The 21,667-nt window shown below is 40.5% G+C and overlaps 1 protein-coding gene across 1 annotated transcript; it reads right to left on the bottom strand.

Annotated features, from left to right (window-relative positions):
• Positions 1-1,502: 1,502 nt before the first annotated feature.
• cdr2a (cerebellar degeneration-related protein 2a) lies at positions 1,503-20,382 on the bottom strand. Its single transcript, XM_034191153.1, has 7 exons — positions 20,219-20,382; positions 17,343-17,455; positions 11,722-11,870; positions 9,642-9,818; positions 7,730-8,035; positions 7,321-7,603; positions 1,503-1,806 (listed from the first exon to the last, which is right to left on the bottom strand). The coding sequence occupies exons 1-7, from the start codon at positions 20,295-20,297 to the stop codon at positions 1,540-1,542; spliced, it is 1,374 nt and encodes a 457-aa protein (XP_034047044.1). The 5' UTR covers positions 20,298-20,382; the 3' UTR covers positions 1,503-1,539.
• Between the last annotated feature and the right edge of the window lie 1,285 nt (positions 20,383-21,667).

The following is a 21,667-nucleotide window of genomic DNA, read 5'->3' on the forward strand; positions in this document are numbered from 1 at the left end:
TTTTCAATGCACAAATTCGCAAATGTCAACCTAATAATGTCCAGTAAAAATGTTGGCATGCGCTAAACCCGGAAATCTATTATTTTCAAGGAAATGTCAATATCTGGTAAAACTGGGGGATGTCTGCCATCTTAACATAAATAAATAAAAATTAAAAAAAGCAGTGTTCAGAGTTTCAGAAGAAGTGAGACCATTTGAAAAGTGACTCCACAAACCCATGTCCTGTCAGTATAACAGGGCCGTCTTTAAAGTGCAACACCTCACATATGACCATAAACTGTGACCAACTGATCAATGCATCAGTAATTTTCCAAAAAGATCATAAAAACTGATAGTAGTAAAGGCAAGGTGTCGGATAAAGAACTTTGGTTCTGAACAAGCTTCTGTAACTGGTGAACAATTTGTGTCAACTGTAATAATTTGTGGTATCAAACATGGAGTACATGTGTATCTACTCATATAAGCAACAGGTTGGCCATTTCTGGCAGTGTCCCACACCAGACTATACTCAAGGTTGTTGAAATGGAACAATATCTCCACCTGATGGACATTTACCATTAATGCAAGTACAACAGAGTGTTGCCAAGAACTCTATGCATACACACACTTGGAATCAAGTCTTCATACAGACATTAAAAGTGTAAACGCAGAAAGTGGTTGGTAAATGGCAACCACACCCATATGGAAAAGATATACATAAATTTTATAAAGTTTGTATCTGTTCTATCTGGAACTTGTAAGTAATGCATGTGACAGTCAAATCAGATATAAGATCCTTAGTAAATTTGTACAATATGTAACTTATATAAAATGGGAACTTAAAAGAATAATATATGACAGTAATTCCACATACAGAATCCTTAGTAGATATGTGTAATATCAAACTGAGACGTATAAGCACAACACGTGTCAAACAAAGATTTATTACTGGAATTGATGTAACTTCTTGTAAGTTTTTTATATTTTTTTCCATATGGGCATGGTTAAGAACAAAAGTATAACACTGTTGGAACTTTATCAGAAACTATGGTTAACACCCAAGAAGAGGGACAAAAAAATTCTTGTGACTGCTACACGTGCTCACCTTGTGAAATATATCTATGAAAATAACACAGGTGATACAGAGTTTTATAATTACTTTAAAGGATGGAATAAAAAGGAACAGTTAAAGACAAAAATGCATTGTCAAAAGGAACCACTTGTAAAAAAAAAAAAAAAAAAAAAAAAGGAATAAAAACACCTCATTACAATCTCAAACAACAAACACGATGTTTGGTTTGGCAGTGACATATCGATTTGACCAATATCTGATACCCAACATGGATCGAATTTTCTGTCAGTAGGCAAACATCAAACCAGTTTATCCAGCTCTAAAGGGTACAGGATGCACAGACCGAATCAGAACAGCGTCCCCCCGTGTTTTCTCGCATCTTAGGCGAAGGAATGTCAATATCACCTGTGTCAAAAACTCGAGCCCCACAAATAAAATAAAAATAAATAGTGCAGGCATAGTTGCCAAGGACAAACAATGGTACAATTTCAGTCATTTGGCAAAATGTTCACAACTGCCCTCCTGTTCTCGCTCAGGTCCTCCCTGGATTTCTGAATGCGGGTAAAAATCTCCTTGAACAGAGTCTTGTACTCTGGCTGTTGGAAATCCTCCAAACCAAGATCAGATAAAGCTGCCGAGTTTGACAGGCGGCGATGGATCCGGCAGGCTGCGGAGGGAGCGCTGGACGTCTGAACGCCTTTATGGCTGAGTCGGTCTGACTGCTGGCACCGCTGCAGGAGGGCTTCATATTTCACCTGATTAACAAAGTGCATTAAAAAAAAAGGAGGAAGAAGCAGATTTTAGTGCAGAAGACAATCCTATCAAGAAAACAAGATTCAAGGACAGCACGAAATTACTGGTAAATATTCTAACATAACATTTAACTGATAAGCAAATATATTAATGTTCCAGTTTAAGTCAATGGGGGTGGGAGCAAAATTTTGACTCTGCTTCTCAAACAGTAATTTACCGTTTCAGTTTTTGTGTGTGTCTCTTTTTAACAAGTTTATTCGAAACTAATCAACCAACTATGGTATATATTTCTTGGTCTGTTTATATAACTAGTTCTTAGAAAGCCCAAAAATGCAATAATCAACCCACAAAGAAGGTATGCTGCCAAGCTCAAAGGAGATGCATTTAAGTTCACCCTACAACGCTGCATGACAGAAGGTCATAGAGGTTTGGAAGGCAGCATCCAGGAAAACTGCACGAGGTGTTTTGTGGAGGCAGTTCCATATGGTGGTGTCTGAAACACCAGTGGATGTGCTTGGAATAGCAAAAAGGAAGCAACCAGAAGGTTCCCAGAAAATATTCAGGAAATGCTTCCTCTGGTTCAGTGGAAAAATTAGTGTTATTTGAGATACATGAACCGCAATACAAAAAGCAGCATTTAATGTTTTTACTGCTGCATGCAATTGCTTGCAGCAGAAAGTGATATCAGAATGCTGAAAAATTAATGGCTCTTAAATAAGCCATTACAAATCCAACATTTTTCTGATGTACAGTGGCTTGCAAAAGTATTCAGCCCCTTGGTATTTCACGCATTTTAATTTGTTTATGGCCTTTCAAATACAAAAAAGTAAATCAAGCTTCTCAATATAAAAATTTATAAAATGATCTTTAGACTCAAACTAGTGCAGCAGATAACAGAATATTGGCAGTGGAATTGTTCAAATGGTGATGCACGCACCAAATTCAGCAGAAATAAATAAAACCTTGAGTGACTGTGCAAGGAGAAGAGTGAGGTAAGCCACCAAGACACCCACACAACCCAGAAGAAGTTATAGGGTTCTGTGGCTGTGACTGGAGAAATTGTACATAGTGCATGTTTTGTATTTTGTATCCCCAGTTATACAGCTTCATGATGAAATGAGACAGAGGAGGGTTTTATTAAAAAGAAGACCTGAAAGTTCACCTACAATTTCCCAGAAGGTACATCTGAGATACAAGTCTAGATTTGAAGTTTTGGTGAAAGAAAATCCTAGAAGATTAGGAGGAGGAAACTCACCCTCCCTGAAAAGAAACACAATTCGGTATAATCAGTGGAGGATGGATGGACTGTATCCCCTGCAGTACAAATAAATTAAAAACTTTTAAATTTTACAAAGTTTAGTATATTAAGCTAACTTAAAAGCCTCACTCTGTTGGGCTGCAGTGCACGTATTTCAACAATCTTAATGCTACTGTTACATTTGTGCCTTTGATACGCACAATCCTACAATCTACTGGAAGGCTTTCATTAAAAATGACACTACACTGAGACGGATGTGGGTCTGTCACTCTGCGCATGTGTAATTTCGGACCACAGCAGCACGTCTGAGACGGAGTCTCTTCACCCAAAGCAATCAAATGGATTAATGAGATTATTAACCATCAGATAACAGTAAAACCTCTTAAATCATTCTAAAGTAACTTTTAAGCAGAAACTCTACGAAATTCCATGACATTTTGAAATGACTGACCTGGATCAGCTAGCAGCTCGTTTAGCCGCGGCGCTCTGATCGCTTCCGCTGCCTTTTATGATGAAATAATGCTGAATTTATGTGGAAGTGATTGTTGTACAAAAGCTTCAGATACGAGATCTGTCCATAAAGTATCGTACCTTTTTTTTTTTTTTTAAACTATATGGATTTGATTCATATGCTTTCAGTTTTGAAGCTGAAGAAAATGGTCCATGACAAGGCTCCAATCTGCAAAGCTGATCTGGCAACAGCAATCAGAGAAAGTTGGTGCCAGATTGATGAAGAGTACTGTTTGTCACTCATTAAGTCCATGCCTCAGAGACTGCAAGCTGTTATAAAAGCCAGAGGTGGTGCAACAAAATACTAGTGATGTGTTGGTGCATTCTTTTGTTTTTCGTGATTCCATAATTTTTTCCTCAGAATTGAGTGATTCCATATTTTTTTCCCTCTGCTTGGTCTAAAAAAGTAACCGTTACTGACTGCCACAATTTTTTTTCCTGATTTCTTATAGTGTTTCTTAAAGCCAGAAAGTTGCCATTTGGACAAGTCTATCTCGGCTTTCAATGCTTACCAGTCCAGTAAGTATCAGTGAAATTGTGGAGAGCTGGACATGTCCAAACTTGTCCTCTGACACGCCGAAACGGAGGTGTTCCTTTGTCTCACTTCCAAAGTGAATCGGTCGTGACGCGCGAAAGCCTCCACGCGGCTTTCCATGACAAAATCTCTTGTTAAAAGTGAAATCTGCCGGAAAATGGCTGATGTCCAGCTCTTGTGATAACCAGAGAAAGAGCACACGACGGTCTCGTATCCACAGAGCCATCAGCTCAGAAATGGTCCGGTGGCTTGTGCCGTGTCGTTGCAGCTCGGAGCGCAGCGCGCTGAGTGTCCTTAAAGGGGTCCATAAAGCTGTACTAACAGACCTTATTCTCTGTGAAGCCCGTAAAATTTTCACCGAAAGCCAGATAAATTTTTCGAATAGTTTCCAGGTGCCAGTCTGTAACAGCTTCTGAAAAAATTCTGATGGAAAAAACCCCCCAAATCATTCCGCCATTTCCAGACAATGAAAATCCGATGACGGGGCGGGACCACTCCTTCCACAAGGCGTGCTCACAGGCGAATGATGTCACCGACAGGCGTGGAAAAACTCACGCATGCGCACAAGGGTTCAAGCTTGTCTGACGTGAAAACATATGAATCAAATCCATATAGTTTAAAAAAAATAAATAAAAAGGTACGATACTTTATGGACAGACCTCGTATGTGTTGCTGAGATAGATGATGACTGGAGTGCAGTTTGAAGCAGAAACGAGGTGTTAATCCGTGGGGGGACGATTTTTTAGGGGGACCGTTCAGTCAGCGACACCAGGTCTCAAAACGACTGCAGCGAGTCCCAGACCTGACCCAGCTCTCCATAGTTTCCAATCTGGATTGCTTTGGGCCCTGCTTCCTCCTCGTAGCACTGTGAATGTTGGCAATGTAATAGACCAGTGTTACAAACTGAATGCTCATGGTCAGCGGTGCATAAGCTTCACACAACTACAACCCCTGGCAAAAATTATGGAATCACCAGCCTTGGAGGATGTTCATTCAGTTGTTTAATTTTGTAGAAAAAAAGCAGATCACAGACATGACACAAAACTAAAGTCATTTCAAATGGCAACTTTCTGGCTTTAAGAAACACTATAAGAAATCAGGAAAAAAAATTGTGGCAGTCAGTAACGGTTACTTTTTTAGACCAAGCAGAGGGAAAAAAATATGGACTCACTCAATTCTGAGGAAAAAATTATGGAATCATGAAAAACAAAAGAACGCTCCAACACATCACTAGTATTTTGTTGCACCACCTCTGGCTTTTATAACAGCTTGCAGTCTCTGAGGCATGGACTTAATGAGTGACAAACAGTACTCTTCATCAATCTGGCTCCAACTTTCTCTGATTGCTGTTGCCAGATCAGCTTTGCAGGTTGGAGCCTTGTCATGGACCATTTTCTTCAACTTCCACCAAAGATTTTCAATTGGATTAAGATCCGGACTATTTGCAGGCCATGACATTGACCCTATGTGTCTTTTTGCAAGGAATGTTTTCACAGTTTTTGCTCTATGGCAAGATGCATTATCATCTTGAAAAATGATTTCATCATCCCCAAACATCCTTTCAATTGATGGGATAAGAAAAGTGTCCAAAATATCAACGTAAACTTGTGCATTTATTGATGATGTAATAACAGCCATCTCCCCAGTGCCTTTACCTGACATGCAGCCCCATATCATCAATGACTGTGGAAATTTACATGTTCTCTTCAGGCAGTCATCTTTATAAACCTCATTGGAAAGGCACCAAACAAAAGTTCCAGCATCATCACCTTGCCCAATGCAGATTCGAGATTCATCACTGAATATGACTTTCATCCAGTCATCCACAGTCCATGATTGCTTTTCCTTAGCCCATTGTAACCTTGTTTTTTTCTATTTAGGTGTTAATGATGGCTTTCGTTTAACTTTTCTGTAGGTAAATCCCATTTCCTTTAGGCGGTTTCTTACAGTTCGGTCACAGACGTTGACTCCAGTTTCCTCCCATTTGTTCTTCATTTGTTTTGTTGTGCATTTTCGATTTTTGAGACATATTGCTTTAAGTTTTCTGTCTTGATGCTTTGATGTCTTCCTTGGTCTACCAGTATGTTTGCCTTTAACAACCTTCCCATGTTGTTTGTATTTGGTCCAGAGTTTAGACACAGCTGACTGTGAACAACCAACATCTTTTGCAACATTGCGTGATGGTTTACCCTCTTTTAAGAGTTTGATAATCCTCTCCTTTGTTTAAATTGACATCTTTCGTGTTGGAGCCATGATTCATGTCAGTCCACTTGGTGCAACAGCTCTCCAAGGTGTGTTCACTCCTTTTTAGATGCAGACTAACGAGCAGATCTGATATGATGCAGGTGTTAGTTTTGGGGATGAAAATTTACAGGGTGATTCCATAATTTATTCCTCAGAATTGAGTGAGTCCATATTTTTTTCCCTCTGCTTGGTCTAAAAAAGTAACCGTTACTGACTGCCACAATTTTTTTTCCTGATTTCTTAAAGCCAGAAAGTTGCCATTTGAAATGACTTTAGTTTTGTGTCATGTCTGTGATCTGCTTTTTTTCTACAAAATTCAACAACTGAATGAACATCCTCCAAGGCCGGTGATTCCATAATTTTTGCCAGGGGTTGTAAACGTGAAGTCTCACTTCCGCTACTGGCTTAAGGGAAAGTGCTATTCCAAGATTGTGACAGTATAATGTGAAGCATGGACCAGAAACACCTCAGACAAATTTAAGGGACTTTGTCCACCTTTCTTTGGGCAAATTATGGACATTTGCCGCTGTGTTATCCAGAGTCAGCTATGTCCGCGTAACTTATGTGGAGCACGCATATCCGAGAACTGCTCACTTAACACTTTGCGCCCCAAGGCGTTCCACGAGTGACGTCCGGAGTACTTAACGCACCAAACAATGTAGCAACGGTTTATTGTGACAACTGTGATGTCAGGATGAAGCTAAACAATTCTTTAGGTAATGAGACGCAAGTGGGGGAAAGACGCCAAGAGAGCGAGCTTTGAACACAACAAATCACTTAAAACTGTTCTCTGCTCCCACATTTGGTGTCTGCAGCAGCACTATTTAATAACTAAAAATATATGACAACTTCTAACAAACATGAAGAGTTGGTTTACGTTAATGTAATTTCAACACTGGTTAGTTGGACGCAACTTCATTTAAAAGGCATTTTATAGTAAAAGTGAGATTAAATGAATGTATACGACACCTGCAGAGCGCTGTACTGTGCATCCACCTCATTGAGCAGAGACACACCCCTTTGCTTCACTGCTTCTGCTCGCCTGATGCACGTCTGCTCATGACTGCGACGTATCTCCTCTGCGTTAGACCATCTCAAAAAGCTGTCGCTCTTGCACCTCTGTCGGCGATAACGTCCTCTTTGCTCTTCCTCGTTTTCGGCCTCCTCCTCCGCCTCCTCACCCTGGGTGGACTTCTCCTCTGCTCCAAAGAACATTGTGTCTGGCAGGAGCAGCTGGTGTGCACTTCTGGTGCTGTGGGGAGTGACGGATCAGAAATTACTTTCCTCCAAAAGTAACATCTCATCCTCTACTAAATGTCAGGTTACAGCTTCTTTGACGGCTCTTATTCCCTGATTTACCCTCAGAGGCAGAGCTAACCTTTTGGCACAGTCTGTGTGCCACAGATGCCGGAGTTGCTCCACTTCATATTCCAGCTCCTTCTGTCTGACCTGGCAGCCCGCCAGCAGCGCTAGATGTTGCTCCAGTTCCCGGTACTCTCGGGCTGTGACCTCCAGCTCCTGCTCCACAGCCTCCCTGCGGCTCCGTTCCACAGCGATCTGGTTCTGAAGGCCCTGGATGATGCGCTGGAGCCTTGCATGTACCTCCTCTGGATCTTCTCGTCTGTCTCGATCCCGGATGGAGCTCAAAGGTGACCAGAGGTCATCTGTACACCAACTGTCAGTTCTATCAAATTAAATACAGAAAAATTAAGTAAACAAGTGTGTATCAAACTACAACTCAGAGGTGCCTTGTTGTACTCAATGTCATTATCATTTTCTGACACTTATTCGGGTTACGGGGACAGTAGACCAAGCAGCTCAGTCCACATTTCCCTACCTCGGCCAAGCCCTGTAATTCTTCCTGGGGATCCCGAGGTGTTCCCAAGACAGCTGGAAAATATAATCCCTCCAGCATGTCCTGGGTCTTTCCTGGGGTCTCCTTCCAGTTGCTATACATGGAAGACCTCCCTAGGTTTACGACCAGGAAACATCCTTCCTATATGCCCGAACCACCTCAATTGGGTTCTTTCCACAAGAAATAGCTGCTTTACTCTGAGTCCCTCTCAAGCTTATCACCCCTGTCCCAAAGTGTAAGCCAAAATACCCACAGGAGGATGCTCATTTCTACTACTTGTATCCGCAACCTTGTTCTTTGGGGTCATCATCCAAAGCTCATCACCATAGGTGAAGATGGGAGCATAAATAGACTGGAAAACTGAGTCTTTCTTGCTGGCTCAGCTTTTCTTCACCACAATGGTCTGGTTCAACATTTAAAAAAACATCACACACACCCCCAGTTGGTTAATTGATCTCACACTCCAACTTACCCCTCACTCATGAACAAGACCCTAAGCAGTGGTGGGCACAGTTCCGCTAATCTGCTAAATGCTAATTACCAAAGCTAACTTTTTTGTTAGCAAATTAGCTTTTCAGCTAACTTCAAAAACCATCAGTGGACTAATTAGCTTTCACCAAATTTAGTTTCCAGTAATTTTCAGTCCGTTAACGCTAACATTTTTTTGCTGGCATAGTTAGTAAAGCCAAACAGTCAAAAACATCTGTAAACCTTAAAATTATACGTGTAGCAGTCAGGCAGCTGTGAGGAGCTGAGCTCAACTCTACTCCAGCAAAAGGAGTGGGCTACCAGACTGCTACAAAGGAAAAAAAAGAAAAAAAAGAAAAAGGAATTTACAATGAACATACAGTGTCCCAGACGTGTGGCAGGTGACATCAAAGGCAAAGACGTTTTCACTTATGGTTTTGATTTATGAACGAAACTAATTCCAGACAGTTCATCGACATTAAGGTCAACTATGTCATTTTTACAAAGTGAAAATATTGCAAATATGTTTTAGTTTTAAAGTAATCCACTAATTCTGAAGGTCTGAGCATTAACAGAAACAGATGCCAAAAGGCATTATAGGAAAATGAGCCTCCTCTGATCACTGGTTGGTTGGTTTATTTATTTGTAAAAAAAAAAAACCAAAAAAACACATTACAGTAACTTCTGTGAATAAATGTGTATTTGTAAATATGTAATTTTTTTATTTGTAAAAAAAAAATGCATTTGCAAAACTGAAAATTCTGTTTAAGCATGTGATTCTGAAAAAAGCGACCGTGTGACCATCCAGTAGATGGTCAAAATGCATATAACACTGCCATCTACTGGATGGAAGTGTGAATAGCAACGCAAGATCACATGGTCACTTTGCACACCAGTGTATGGCTCAAATTCATGCAAGTGTCAAGGCACCTTTAGACTAGTGAGCTGTGACTGTGTTTGTACAAACCTGTCATGGTGTAGGTCGTACAGCTCTTTGAGGCAGGATACGCTTTGAGCTCCAAGACTGCGCCGTTGTTCAGCGAGCTCTCGCTTCTTTCTTGCTGTCTGGACAGCCTTCAATTCCTCCACCTGGGACTGAAGGTCTTCTATGTGAGTCTGAAGTCCATCGATGGTCTCTGTTAGACTATGAGGGGAGAAAAGAAACTGACAATGACGTCAAGTCAAGTCTGGGAATGTGTGCTGGTGCTGCGCTTCAACGCATCCACCACACGGAATCAACTTGGGTCCTGGATGGCAACTACAAAGGCAGACAACCGGTCCATTCCCAGTTCTGGCCAGTTGATACTGCTCTCTTTCTCTCTGAGGTGTTGCAGCTACAAGTGAGGCCCAAGTTTGACACCGTCTTCTGGCTGAAGGTCCAGAGCATATTTACCCATGAGTCTTGCTGAAATGCACACTGACGGGAATGCTTACAGCAACATACGATTGCACTTTGCACTTGATTTTGAACTTGATTTTGTTTTTGTCCAATGTCCATTATTTACAGAAGCATATTGCATTCACTGGAGAAAAAAAAAAAAAATCAGACCGCTGATCTCGTACTTATTTGATCTCTTATGCCGCGTTCACACCGGGCGCGATCACACGCCACAAATTCACGGGCTCACGTGGCGACAGACACACCACCATCGCCCGGTGTGTCGCTCTGCTTTTGCTGCGAAAATTCGCCCCGGTGCATCATCAAATAGCAGGAGCTTCCATTCCACTTGCCAGCTCCGGTTGTCAGTCAAGTTAACATGACGGACCTTGATCACACGGAGCGAGTGGTTGTGGAAAGCTGACAAATGACATGAGAAGTTCCCAATTCAGGGAGTATCATTATTTGCTGCAGGAGCTGTGTCTGGATGACGGCCACTTTCAGCGGTCCTTCTGCCTCTGCGGGACCCAGTTTGAGGATCTCCTGTCCCGTTCATGTGCGCACATGTAAACAATTAAAACAAACAAAAAAAAAAAACCTCAGCTGCTTGCTGCGGGGCAGCAGCTCTTCGCTCGCACGTGCATGTAAAAAAAAAACTCGCTCCCCCTCCTGCGGGGCTGCAGCTCGCTCTTCCCCAAAAAACTCTTCCATAATTGTCCCCACTAGTCATCATTTGTTTTATTATACATCTGTGTAGTTAATAAGTAAAATAATCTCCACGGATGATTCGCTCGCACGTAAAATAAGAAGAGAAACAAACTCGGCTGCCGCTGCTGTGGTGCTGCTGCTCGCTCCAAAAACTCTGTCATAATTGTGAAATAAAGGACAAAAGAGACATAAGTCCTGCTCACAGGCTGCTACCAGATACTGGACATGTTCACATCCTCAGTCATACTCCAGACATCTCCACATCACTATATATTCAGTCCCTGATTGGTCATCGCGACGAGACAAAAAAGTTCAGATTTTTCAACTTGGGGAGGAGGGCAACATGACGTGATGTGACACAATATCGTGCCACAAACGCACCAATCGCTCAAAATCGCTTCACTCGCGTCACTTCATTTGCGTCCATTGCATCGTGCTGCGCGACTTGGCGCCAAAATGTGTCCTTACATAGGGATTACATGGCAACCTGTCGCTGCTGTCGCTCTCGTCGCGCCTGGTGTGAACGCGGCATTACCGTTAGAATGTCCTAAACAGTGGGCCACCCTCCTCTATGTCTGGTCTGCTTGGGAAGGGAGGAAGAAAAAAAAGCCAGAGGGAGTTTTTCCTGACCACTTTCACCTATGTGCTTGCTCAGGGGGGTTGGTGAGGTTAGACCTTACCCGTGTGAAGCCCCTTGGGGTGACTTTTGTTGGGATTTGGTGCTACAAAAATAAACTGAATTGAAAATGTTTCTTTTTTGTCTTGGAGCTGTGCGAGAATTTGTTTATGGAAGCTGAAGTGCCAATCCCGCCGCCAACACCCAAAAGGGTGAACTAGGGCCTCGATGACTATCTGCAATTCCGGATGCGGAACCATGTCCCAGTCGTGACTTGGAGCTCTGTGGTTATCATTTGTTTATTTTTAAGTAATTCTTGTGTGGATGAGAATGTGATTGACAGACCTGCTGATCTTGTGCTGGTTCAGGCGGTTATCCTGAATGAGTTTTCGGTTCGTGCGTTCCAGATCTCTGGCAGCGATGTCAAGCTGCTCGTACACTTTGCCATGCTGGTCGTTCGTCTGACGCAGCAGCTCCACCTGCTTAGTTAAATACTGATGCAGCAAAAGAGAGGAAGGTGATGGAGAGCTATAGTGTGAAATGCAAACATTCTTCTGCAACAAAAGAATATTGGTTCCTTGATTACTGCACCCTGAAAAAAAAAAAAATTAAAGAAATCTTCAGTTTTATTCACTCAATCAAGCTGCCCACTCAGATGATTTCTGATGCAAAAAGGGATTTTAAGTTGGGATTTTTAAGTGTTTGGGGGGGCTTGAACTGTAAAGAGGTAAGCTGTCCGTATCATTTTATAAACGTGTTAATGCATCATGTAACGCATGCTTCTTCCTTTCAAGGACATGATTATGTTTCTTTTGCCGTCATCACACAACAACGTCTGACTGACAGGAAGACTGACAAATGCATCGTCATAGAGCAGCTTACTTTGGTGCAGTTTGAACAATCCAAAAATTAAAAGCAACCAGAAAATCTAGAGAAATATTTCAGAATGCTGCAGGTTCAAATTCATCACTGCCTGGACCCTCACCCCCCACCCCCTAAAAAAGGATTTAAATAATTCTGATATTTTGTTTTCAAATTTCTGTTCCAGATTTAAGTAGTCCAATTAATCCAAAATGGAAGTACACCAAGCCCAGAGAATGAAAGTCAGTTCAACAACAATATATTGTTCCTATTTTCAAAAAGGTCAAGATGTCAAAGATTCAAGAGAAAATAGTTTTGTAGCCAAAGAGCTCCATTAGCATGGAGCTGCATAGCGGGACTGTGAGCGGTATGGGATTACCTCAATAAGGTCTCGACCCACCCGGCCCCACTGAGCGGTAAACAAATTAAGACTCTTATTTCTGACCTGCTTCACATGAATGTCACGTCCTGAAAGCAGATCAGCACTCTGACGACGAGTACGTGCAGTGAAGTATTCATCCAGTTTACAAGACAGAGCGGGAAAACTCCATGTAACCATGCAAGGTATTAGATTTGTGTCAAAAATATTGATCAAATAAAATGTCAAGGGCAATTGCCGCATAGCTCATCAATACGCAAAACATCTCACACAAAACCCCTTTAAATCCACAGCTCACTGTAATGATGAGAACATATTTACATGGGGTGCGTGATGCATGTTCCCTGGACAATGTGCACACTAACATCCGTAAGATTCTGGTAAATCACTTCAAAGGTGTTATCAGTTTTCAAAAACAGCATTTTTAGATTAATAAATGTTTATTTCTCACTAACTTTTACAAAATATAAAGAGAAACATTTTAGATTTATATAGAAATAAACAGAGTTTTCCACTATCTTGGTTTCTTTTGCTCAAGTAACGTCAAACTGCCTTTGTCTACTGTCTGTCACCATGTGCTTCCCAGCATCCCTCACGCAAATCGGGGGAAGCCCCCATGTGATCTATGGCATTGCTGTGGTTGCTACCAAATGGAGTTCATGGCCATCTGTTTGTTTGAGTTTTTCCCTTCAGGGGAATAAATAATTTTTTTCCAGACATCGTGAATGTTGGTCATATTGGCCCAAAGTCTATTATGAATCTTTTATTCAAAGGCTAAGGAACATGGGAAATTCCATGAAAAAAATGGGGCCTAACCAGGCAAAAAATATTTTGAGTTATAGATTCTGATAAAGGGTGCAATGTATTATATATAAAGAAACAACTTTGCAATACAAGTTAAATGCATTAGAAAATATCTCTTTCCCACATTAATTTTGACTGTCAAATGATTAGATAAATTGGTTGGTTATCAGTTTGTGCCTGTTTTTTTTTTTGTTTTGTTTTTTTACATATTATGCTTTGACATACTGTATGTATCTCTAGAAAGGTCAGGCATGTAGGGGGAGGGGAAACAGTTTTGTCAGATTTCCAAAAATGTTTTTAAACCCAGAAACGCATGAAAGGGTGTAACCTGATGTAAAATAATCAATGGGATTATTTCATCGTTTCCCATGCAAATCAGTAAAATATTTCAGAAAAAACACATTTTATCTGCAAGTCATATTAATGAATCACATGTAACGCCATGGGATTTTTCACAACCCTGAAGCCAGTGCTGCCAAGTGCCTCACTATTTGTTCTCTACTGCAGTCAGTATATTAGTGAGCCTACTCCCCCTATATACCTCCAGTTCACAATCATGAATCGTTGTTAGTTTTCAGAGAATTTTTAAATAAAGTTTTGAGGAAATTTTCATGTGACATTTTCTTGTAACGTCAGTCACACATATTTTTCTTTCCATTAAAAAAAAATGTCACTAGATATCTTTTCTTTCCTGCTTAAATACCTCAAGACATTAACTATGCCCACACACAAGATAGGGCCTAGTTCAAAAATAATGAAGCCAAAGTGTGACATCAAAATTTAAAAGTGATCTTTTTTGTGAAATGTTATCATTTTAGGTATGGTTATATATCAGAGTTTCAATATTTCTACTGGTCTCGGTTCAGACATTGCTAGAATTTATCAGTGCATATACGAGGTCTATTAGAAAAGTATCCGACCTTATTATTTTTTTCAAAAACCATATGGATTTGAATCACGTGTGATTGCGTCAGACAAGCTTGAACCCTCGTGCGCATGCGTGAGTTTTTCCACGCCTGTCGGTTGCGTCATTCGCCTGTGAGCAGGCTTTGAGTGAGGAGTGGTCCATCCCCCTCGTCGGATTTTCACTGTCAGGAAATGGCGGAATGACTTGGGCTTTTTTCACCATCACAATTTTTTCAGAAACTGTTAGAGACTGGCAGCTGGAAACCATCAGAAAAATTTATCTGGCTTTCGGTGAAAATTTTACGGGCTTCACAGAGAATAAGGACTGTTACTACAGCTTTAAGGACGCTTGGCGCGCCGCGCTCCGTGCCACCATCAAGAGCCACAAACCACCGGATCATTTCTAAACGGATGGCTCTGTGGATCCGAGACCGTCGTGTGCACTTTCTCTGGTTATCACAAGAGCTGGACATCAGCCATTTTCTGGCAGATTTCACTATTAACAAGAGATTTTGTCATGGAAAGCCGAGCGGAGGCTTTGCGCGTCACGACCGATTTGCTGATGGAGCGAGACAAAGGAACACCTCCGTTTTGGTCTCACAGGACGGCTTTGAGATGGCGTTCAGACAGCTGTTGGTGGTTTTTCCATCGAGTGATTATCCGAGAAATTGTGGATGTGCCGGGACATGCCAGAACATGTCCCGCGAGGCTTCATTACGGCGTTGCTTTGCACCATGCGGCACCGCCGCAACGCGCGGAATTCCTCCGCACGTCTGTCTCAATGTGCCGAAAAAGTGCTGATGTCCACATCTTTTCACAATTCCTGTGCTAGTCAGACGACGTCCCGGATAAAACACAGCGTCCAATTTTGAAATGAACGGCACATTCCACTGTTACAGGAGTTTTTGTCATGGAAAGAGGAGCGGAGGCTTCGCGCATCGCGGTGGTGCCGCATGGCGCACAGCAACGCCGTGATGAAGCCTCACGGGACATGTTCTGGCATGTCCAGGCACATCCACAATTTCTTGGATAATCACTCGATGGAAAAACCACTAACAGCTGTCTGAACGCCATCTCAAAGCCGTCCTGTGAGACCAAAACGGAGGTGTTCCTTTGTCTCGCTCCATCAGCAAATCGGTCGTGACGCGCGAAGCCTCCACTCGGCTTTCCATGACAAAATCTCTTGTTAAAAGTGAAATCTGCTGGAAAATGGCTGATGTCCAGCTCTTGTGATAACCAGAGAAAGTGCACACGACGGTCTCGGATCCACAGAGCCATCACTTTAGAAATGATCTGGTGGTTTGTGGCTCTCGATGGCGGCACGGAGCGAGCGTCCTTAAAGCTGTAGTAACACTCCTTATTCTCTGTGAAGCCCGTAAAATTTTCACCGAAAGCCAGATAAATTTTTCTAATGGTTTCCAGCTGCCAGTCTCTAACAGTTTCTGAAAAAATTCTGATGGAAAAAAAAGCCCAAATCATTCCGCCATTTCCTGACAATGAAAATCCGCCGAGGGGATGGACCACTCCTCACTCAAAGCCTGCTCACAGGTGAATGACGCAACCGACAGGCGTGGAAAAACTCACGCATGCGCACGAGGGTTCAAGCTTGTCTGACACAATCACACATGATTCAAATCCATATGGTTTTTGGATACTTTTCTAATAGACCTCGTATACTATAATGTGTTAGAGCGTAATGCTTGCGACAACAGCTGGAGGTATCGTCTTTAGTCTGCAGAAGCCTGAAACAAAGAAATTCTGTCCATTAGTTCCTGGTATTATTGAACAAGTGATATAATTATTCTACTGAAGCAGAGTAGGAGATATAGCTAAGGTTTTTACACAAATAAATCAAGGACTTATTCTCAGCGTTATGCTTGTGACAGTTTTACCTTGCTTTAGAAACATGATGTTTTTTTCAATCCCAACATGATAAAACTCAAAGTTATACTTGTTTCTCAACCAACTGTGTGTTATTATGAAGCACAAACAAACAAACTGACAAAATACCTGTTATGTCTTTAACATTCAACTTTAAATGATAATACCACATAATATCAATGCCACACAAAATTGATGAAAAAAGTGCTATTTTTGGGATAAATTTCATGCATATCTCTGGAACCGTGCAGAATTTTCCATGAAATTTTCAGTACCTGTCAAAGAGACTATGGGCAACTCACAGATAAATCTGGATGGTGCTAAATAAAATAATGGCTTGTTCATGACAAATGCAATGCATATCAGCAGTTAGGCTTCATTATTTTAGAACTAGGCCATAAGGGACATGTGGCTTCAATTTTTAGTGTGATACTGGTTGAAATGGCTCAAACGCCTTACAAATGTTGTTTGTCATGGTGGAATTGCCCATAAAATTATAGTGGTGCCACAGAAAATTCTTTTCATGACTTAAATCTTAAAAAAAAAGAAAAAGAAAAAACAAGTGGTGGAAGCCAAACATTTCTTCAGATACAAGGCTTTTAGTAACCGATTTATGAGCTGAGGTTAGTTCAGACTGCATAAGAAGTTTGCTGAATGTTTTATCCTGTTAATCCCAAACAGCAGCACATTGTTTAACTGGCTACTGCAACACAGAACCGAATGAAAGCTTCCCCATAATTATGAACATTAAAATCCTGCAGAGAATGCAGCAAGGCACAGGCTCACCACCAGCTCAGACCGATCAGGATTAGCTTCAACTTCATCTGCTTTAACGTTTTACAGCGTTCCTTTTCATTAATCATGTCACATGGCAACTTTCTCAGAGTCTCACCTTTAAGTTTTTGTCAAAATACTTATAAAATCACTGTTTGTCATCCAAGTGGTGCACAGCAGGAACATGCATTACCTACTGCAGACATCCAATGTGCATCTGAGTCAAGTAACGTTTGCATAAAAGAACTAAACCAGCTCTTGTTTAGAGGGCACACAGACTGCTGGATGAGCCTGTAGACACAATAAATGACTCCTCAGCCGTCTGTCTGGTGGTGACGCAGAGCATTTTTACATGAATCACCTCGATCTCCTGGAGCTGATCGTGGTTGTTGGAGTACATCTGCTGCAGGGCCTGTTCCAGCTCTCGGTTCCGCTCCAGGAGGGTTTTCCCGAGTTCTGCTGCCAAGTACAGATCTGCAGAAATAAATTAAAAATCAGTGATTCTAAGAAATAAAACGTTGAAATTAACTGATAAAGATAAGGTAACTTTTTCCACATAACATTGTCAATTAAGCGCAAAACAGTATTGCAGTTGAAATTAATTAAATCAAATGAAACATTATTACTTAAATCCCTAAAATTAACATTTGCAAGTATATTGAAAATAATAGTCGTAATTATATTTAAAAGCCCTGCATTTCATTCCTTAGAGTGATAACAGATGCAATGCTACAATGACACACACCTCACTCTGGAGCACAACAAATCAAATCAATTTTATTTATATAGCGCCAAATCACAACAAACAGTTGCCCCAAGGCGCTTTATATTGTAAGGCAAAGCCACAACAAACACTAGAGGAGCATCAACTGGGGGTGGAACAATATTGCGATAACTGTTATGTCGGGCCTGTAGTGAATCCTTTTATTTCATTGAATGAGTATCGTGATACCATAAAAAGTCAGCTACTGCATGGAAGAACTAATGATCTCTTACAGAATACTCTTATATGATTTATGAAATATACTAATAGAAAACCAGTAACATCAAGGATTACAATTTATGCTTCAAAGTAATTACTTTCTTTAAAGTAAAATATTCACCACAGATTACTTTTGATATAATTACAATGTTCACACTAATTATGTAGAACAATGCGATATGTATTGACTCACAATAGGTGTTATCATGGCAAGGATCGTATCGTGTACAATACTAGTGTACTGTTCCAGCCCTTGCACCAATTATAGTGCATATGTCAACCAAGAGTAGAGCCAATATATATATATATATATATATATCTCAAATGGAATTTTATCAGGGTGAAAGTTCAATGTCAGGCAGTACAAGTGATTAATTCTTATTTTAAATTGTCATCATGTCACCACATATTGCACCATTGGAAGATCACCAAACTTAACCACTTGACATGCCATGTTGTCCAGACACTGGCAGTAATGGTCCTAAAACTAGTTTGTTAACTGATGGCAAAAAGCAGAGGGAAATATCTCAGAGTCAAATATTTGCAGATTATGTTAAACTCTTAAAATGTAATTTTAACACTCTGTGTCTCCACGGCGTTGGAGGTAAAGTGTGTCATGTCATAACAAGAAGGTTGTGGATTCAAACTCTAATCGGAGCAGCGGTACTGTTACTTATATTCGTAGTAAAAAAAAAATTAAAAAGTTTATAACATACATGGCAAGCTAATCACAACTGACAGTTTGGGTTTTTTGTTTGTTTTATGTCAGAGGACAAACAACAAACACACACACACACACACACACACACACACACACACACACACACACACACACACACACACACACACACACAAAGCCTCGAAGCTTTTATCCATTGTGGTCCTTTATTACCGTGCAAGACGGCAAGTTGGAAGTGTTAACGTGCTCTCAATAGTGTTAAGTTCAAATCTGAACTCACAGTGTTGAATGCTCTTCAGAGTAGTGACCATATTTTCTTCTGCGCTCATCACAGAAGGCATACATGTGTGTGATCTGTCTGCTCTCATGGTTTCCTCTGAGGACTGATGCGTTCCTGGAAATGAAGTGATGGTTTCTACTGAGTCGTAGTCTCCATCCATCCAGTTCCCCATGAACAGACAGTTTGTATCTTGAGCTTTCCCACTGATTTTGAACAGTTCCATCGGGTCAGTGGCCGTGCACATCGCCTTCGAAAACGAAAGTCTCTGATGTAACCATAAATATGGAACTGGGCGCGCTGCATGCTGGTCAATGCTGATAACTAGTAAGAAATGTGGATTATAGGATCTGGCATCCACATATGTGGACATGACATTTTTGGTTGTCTAGACCATAATACTAAGTTTTGTTTCATGAGAACCTCCAGGTCTTACGGGGTTATGCACAATTTCTGGTCTTAGAACAGTATTTTAAGAGTGAAGGCACTCATTTCCACAGGGAAAAGCCTCCACCTGGATTACTTGAATGTCTATACCATTTCATGCCACTAGGAGACAAAGTTTTCTATCAGACAGACTGAGCTGTGTTGACTATTGCTGGTGTTGTTGCCTTCATTCAGATGGTTTAGAGGTCAAATGTCTCATGATTCATGCAGAAAATTCTAAAGTGTGAAAGGATGAAGAAGATCATTATTAATTAGTCAATATCAAATACAATTGTAGACTTGAGGTTTGGACCAGACACGGGTTCACAGCTGTGTTTGAAACACTTGGCGTCAGGATTTCTTAGTTTTCCAACTTGTAAAAGTTGCAGTATACGTTTCTGACAGTGGGTGGTGCAGCAAAATCAAAACGATGATTTAAATGTATCAGGATCTCAAATAATTGTAGAAAATCTTCATTAAAATAATAAATAACACTTTACCAAATATCCCGCCAGGAATGCAATTTTTACACTATTTTTTTTTAAATGATGGTTATCCTCTGTGCATAGTGTGCCAAAATAAGAAAAAAAAAGTTGGGTTTAAAACTAACTTTTGTTTTTATTACATATAAAATGTCACCGACATTACTTTTAGATAAGAAATGTCTTTAAATCCCATCCCGCCCCCCAAAAACATCACATGTTGGCGAAAATTTTGGCCAAATTTGGCGGTTTTTCCCCTCGGAAGAAAAATGATAATCTACATTTTATTAAACATTCCAAATATGACTCTTTGTAACGTGAGAAGAAGCCAAAAGTTAATTAAAAATTTAATCCACATGAAGTCCAATCAGTTTAGGGCGCGTCCACATACCGTGTTCGAGGTCGTGCGCGTCATACCAAGATTCCGAATTCTTCTCAAACCCTTCCTCCAAAATCACGTCGGTTAACATTTTGTCCCCTTTTTTGGACCAAGTGGCTCCTCCACATGAGAACTGAGACTCGATCCGCTGAACAAGAAGAGTTCAGGCGTCGGTTCGCCGCAAACACAAGTTCATCCTGTGTGACGTCACAGCGACGTGGCATAAAGCCCCTCTGAGCGTAAAGCTTCAGTCCACAGTCAGTCCAACGCCAAGTCAAGAAAGGCTGAAACAACTTAGAATGGACCGGCGAGTACAAAAAGCCCAAGAATTTTTATTTTTTTTTAAACCTCCGGAGGAATCAAAATTTTGATGAATTAATATAATTGGCACATATGATCACTGAGGAAAAACTTAATCAGATTTGGTTATAAAGCACTTTAAAAGTTCTTCACGACTTAAAACAGAATGACCATACAAAATATGTTCTTGTACATTATTATTATCTGTGTAAATGTAAATATACTATCAGATGCTTCATACAGCTCGCAGTGATGCCAGGGGCGGATCTAGCTTCAAGTGAGGGGGGGGGGAGTGACTTGGTTGGCAACGCCCCTAAATATCGACTCTCTAGTCATTGTTTTAAACACTGAAAATTCTACATGCAACAGTGTTCATCAGTCAGCCTGTGTTTATACAGGACCTTTCCCATATTTTATCACATACTCTCTCTCTCACACACACACACACACACACACACACACACACACACACACACACACACACACACACACACACACACACACACACACACACACACACACACACACACACACACACACACTAATGTTAGAGCAAGGTGCATGAAGAGCAATTTCAGTGATTAGCACTTTGCTCAAGGCCACTTTAGTGAATTTGGGATCAAATAAATCTGTTCAAACAATGGTTTTAGAGTTATCCTGGTGGCAAATAAATAAAAAAACTGGATCATTACCTGCTTCAAAACTGAGTGGACTCTTCCTCATATCACACCTATACTTAGAAAGTTTAATTTAATATATGGAAAAATCTGTTTCTGAGCCATCCTGTAATCAGCCAACAACTATAACTTTATTTTTGGAGGAAATAATGGCCAATCTTCTAGTAAGAATGTCAGACAAAATCTATCTTTCAGATTAAATAACAAATAATTAAAACAACCACAATTTATTACTCTGTTGTTTAAATGTCATGACATACTGATATAAATGTACAAAGCTCCATTCAATAATTCTAATATTTAAATTCATATATATATATATATATATATATATATATATATATATATATATATATATATATATATATATATATATATATATATATATATATATAAAAGCACCTTTCAAATCCTGTAAGAAATTTGAAAAATATAGTAAAAATATCTTGTTTGAAATAAGGAGTATTCCATTTCAGTTTGTCAT

This window comes from Thalassophryne amazonica, chromosome 16 (genome assembly GCF_902500255.1).
Source record: "Thalassophryne amazonica chromosome 16, fThaAma1.1, whole genome shotgun sequence".
NCBI classification, from domain to species: domain Eukaryota; kingdom Metazoa; phylum Chordata; class Actinopteri; order Batrachoidiformes; family Batrachoididae; genus Thalassophryne; species Thalassophryne amazonica.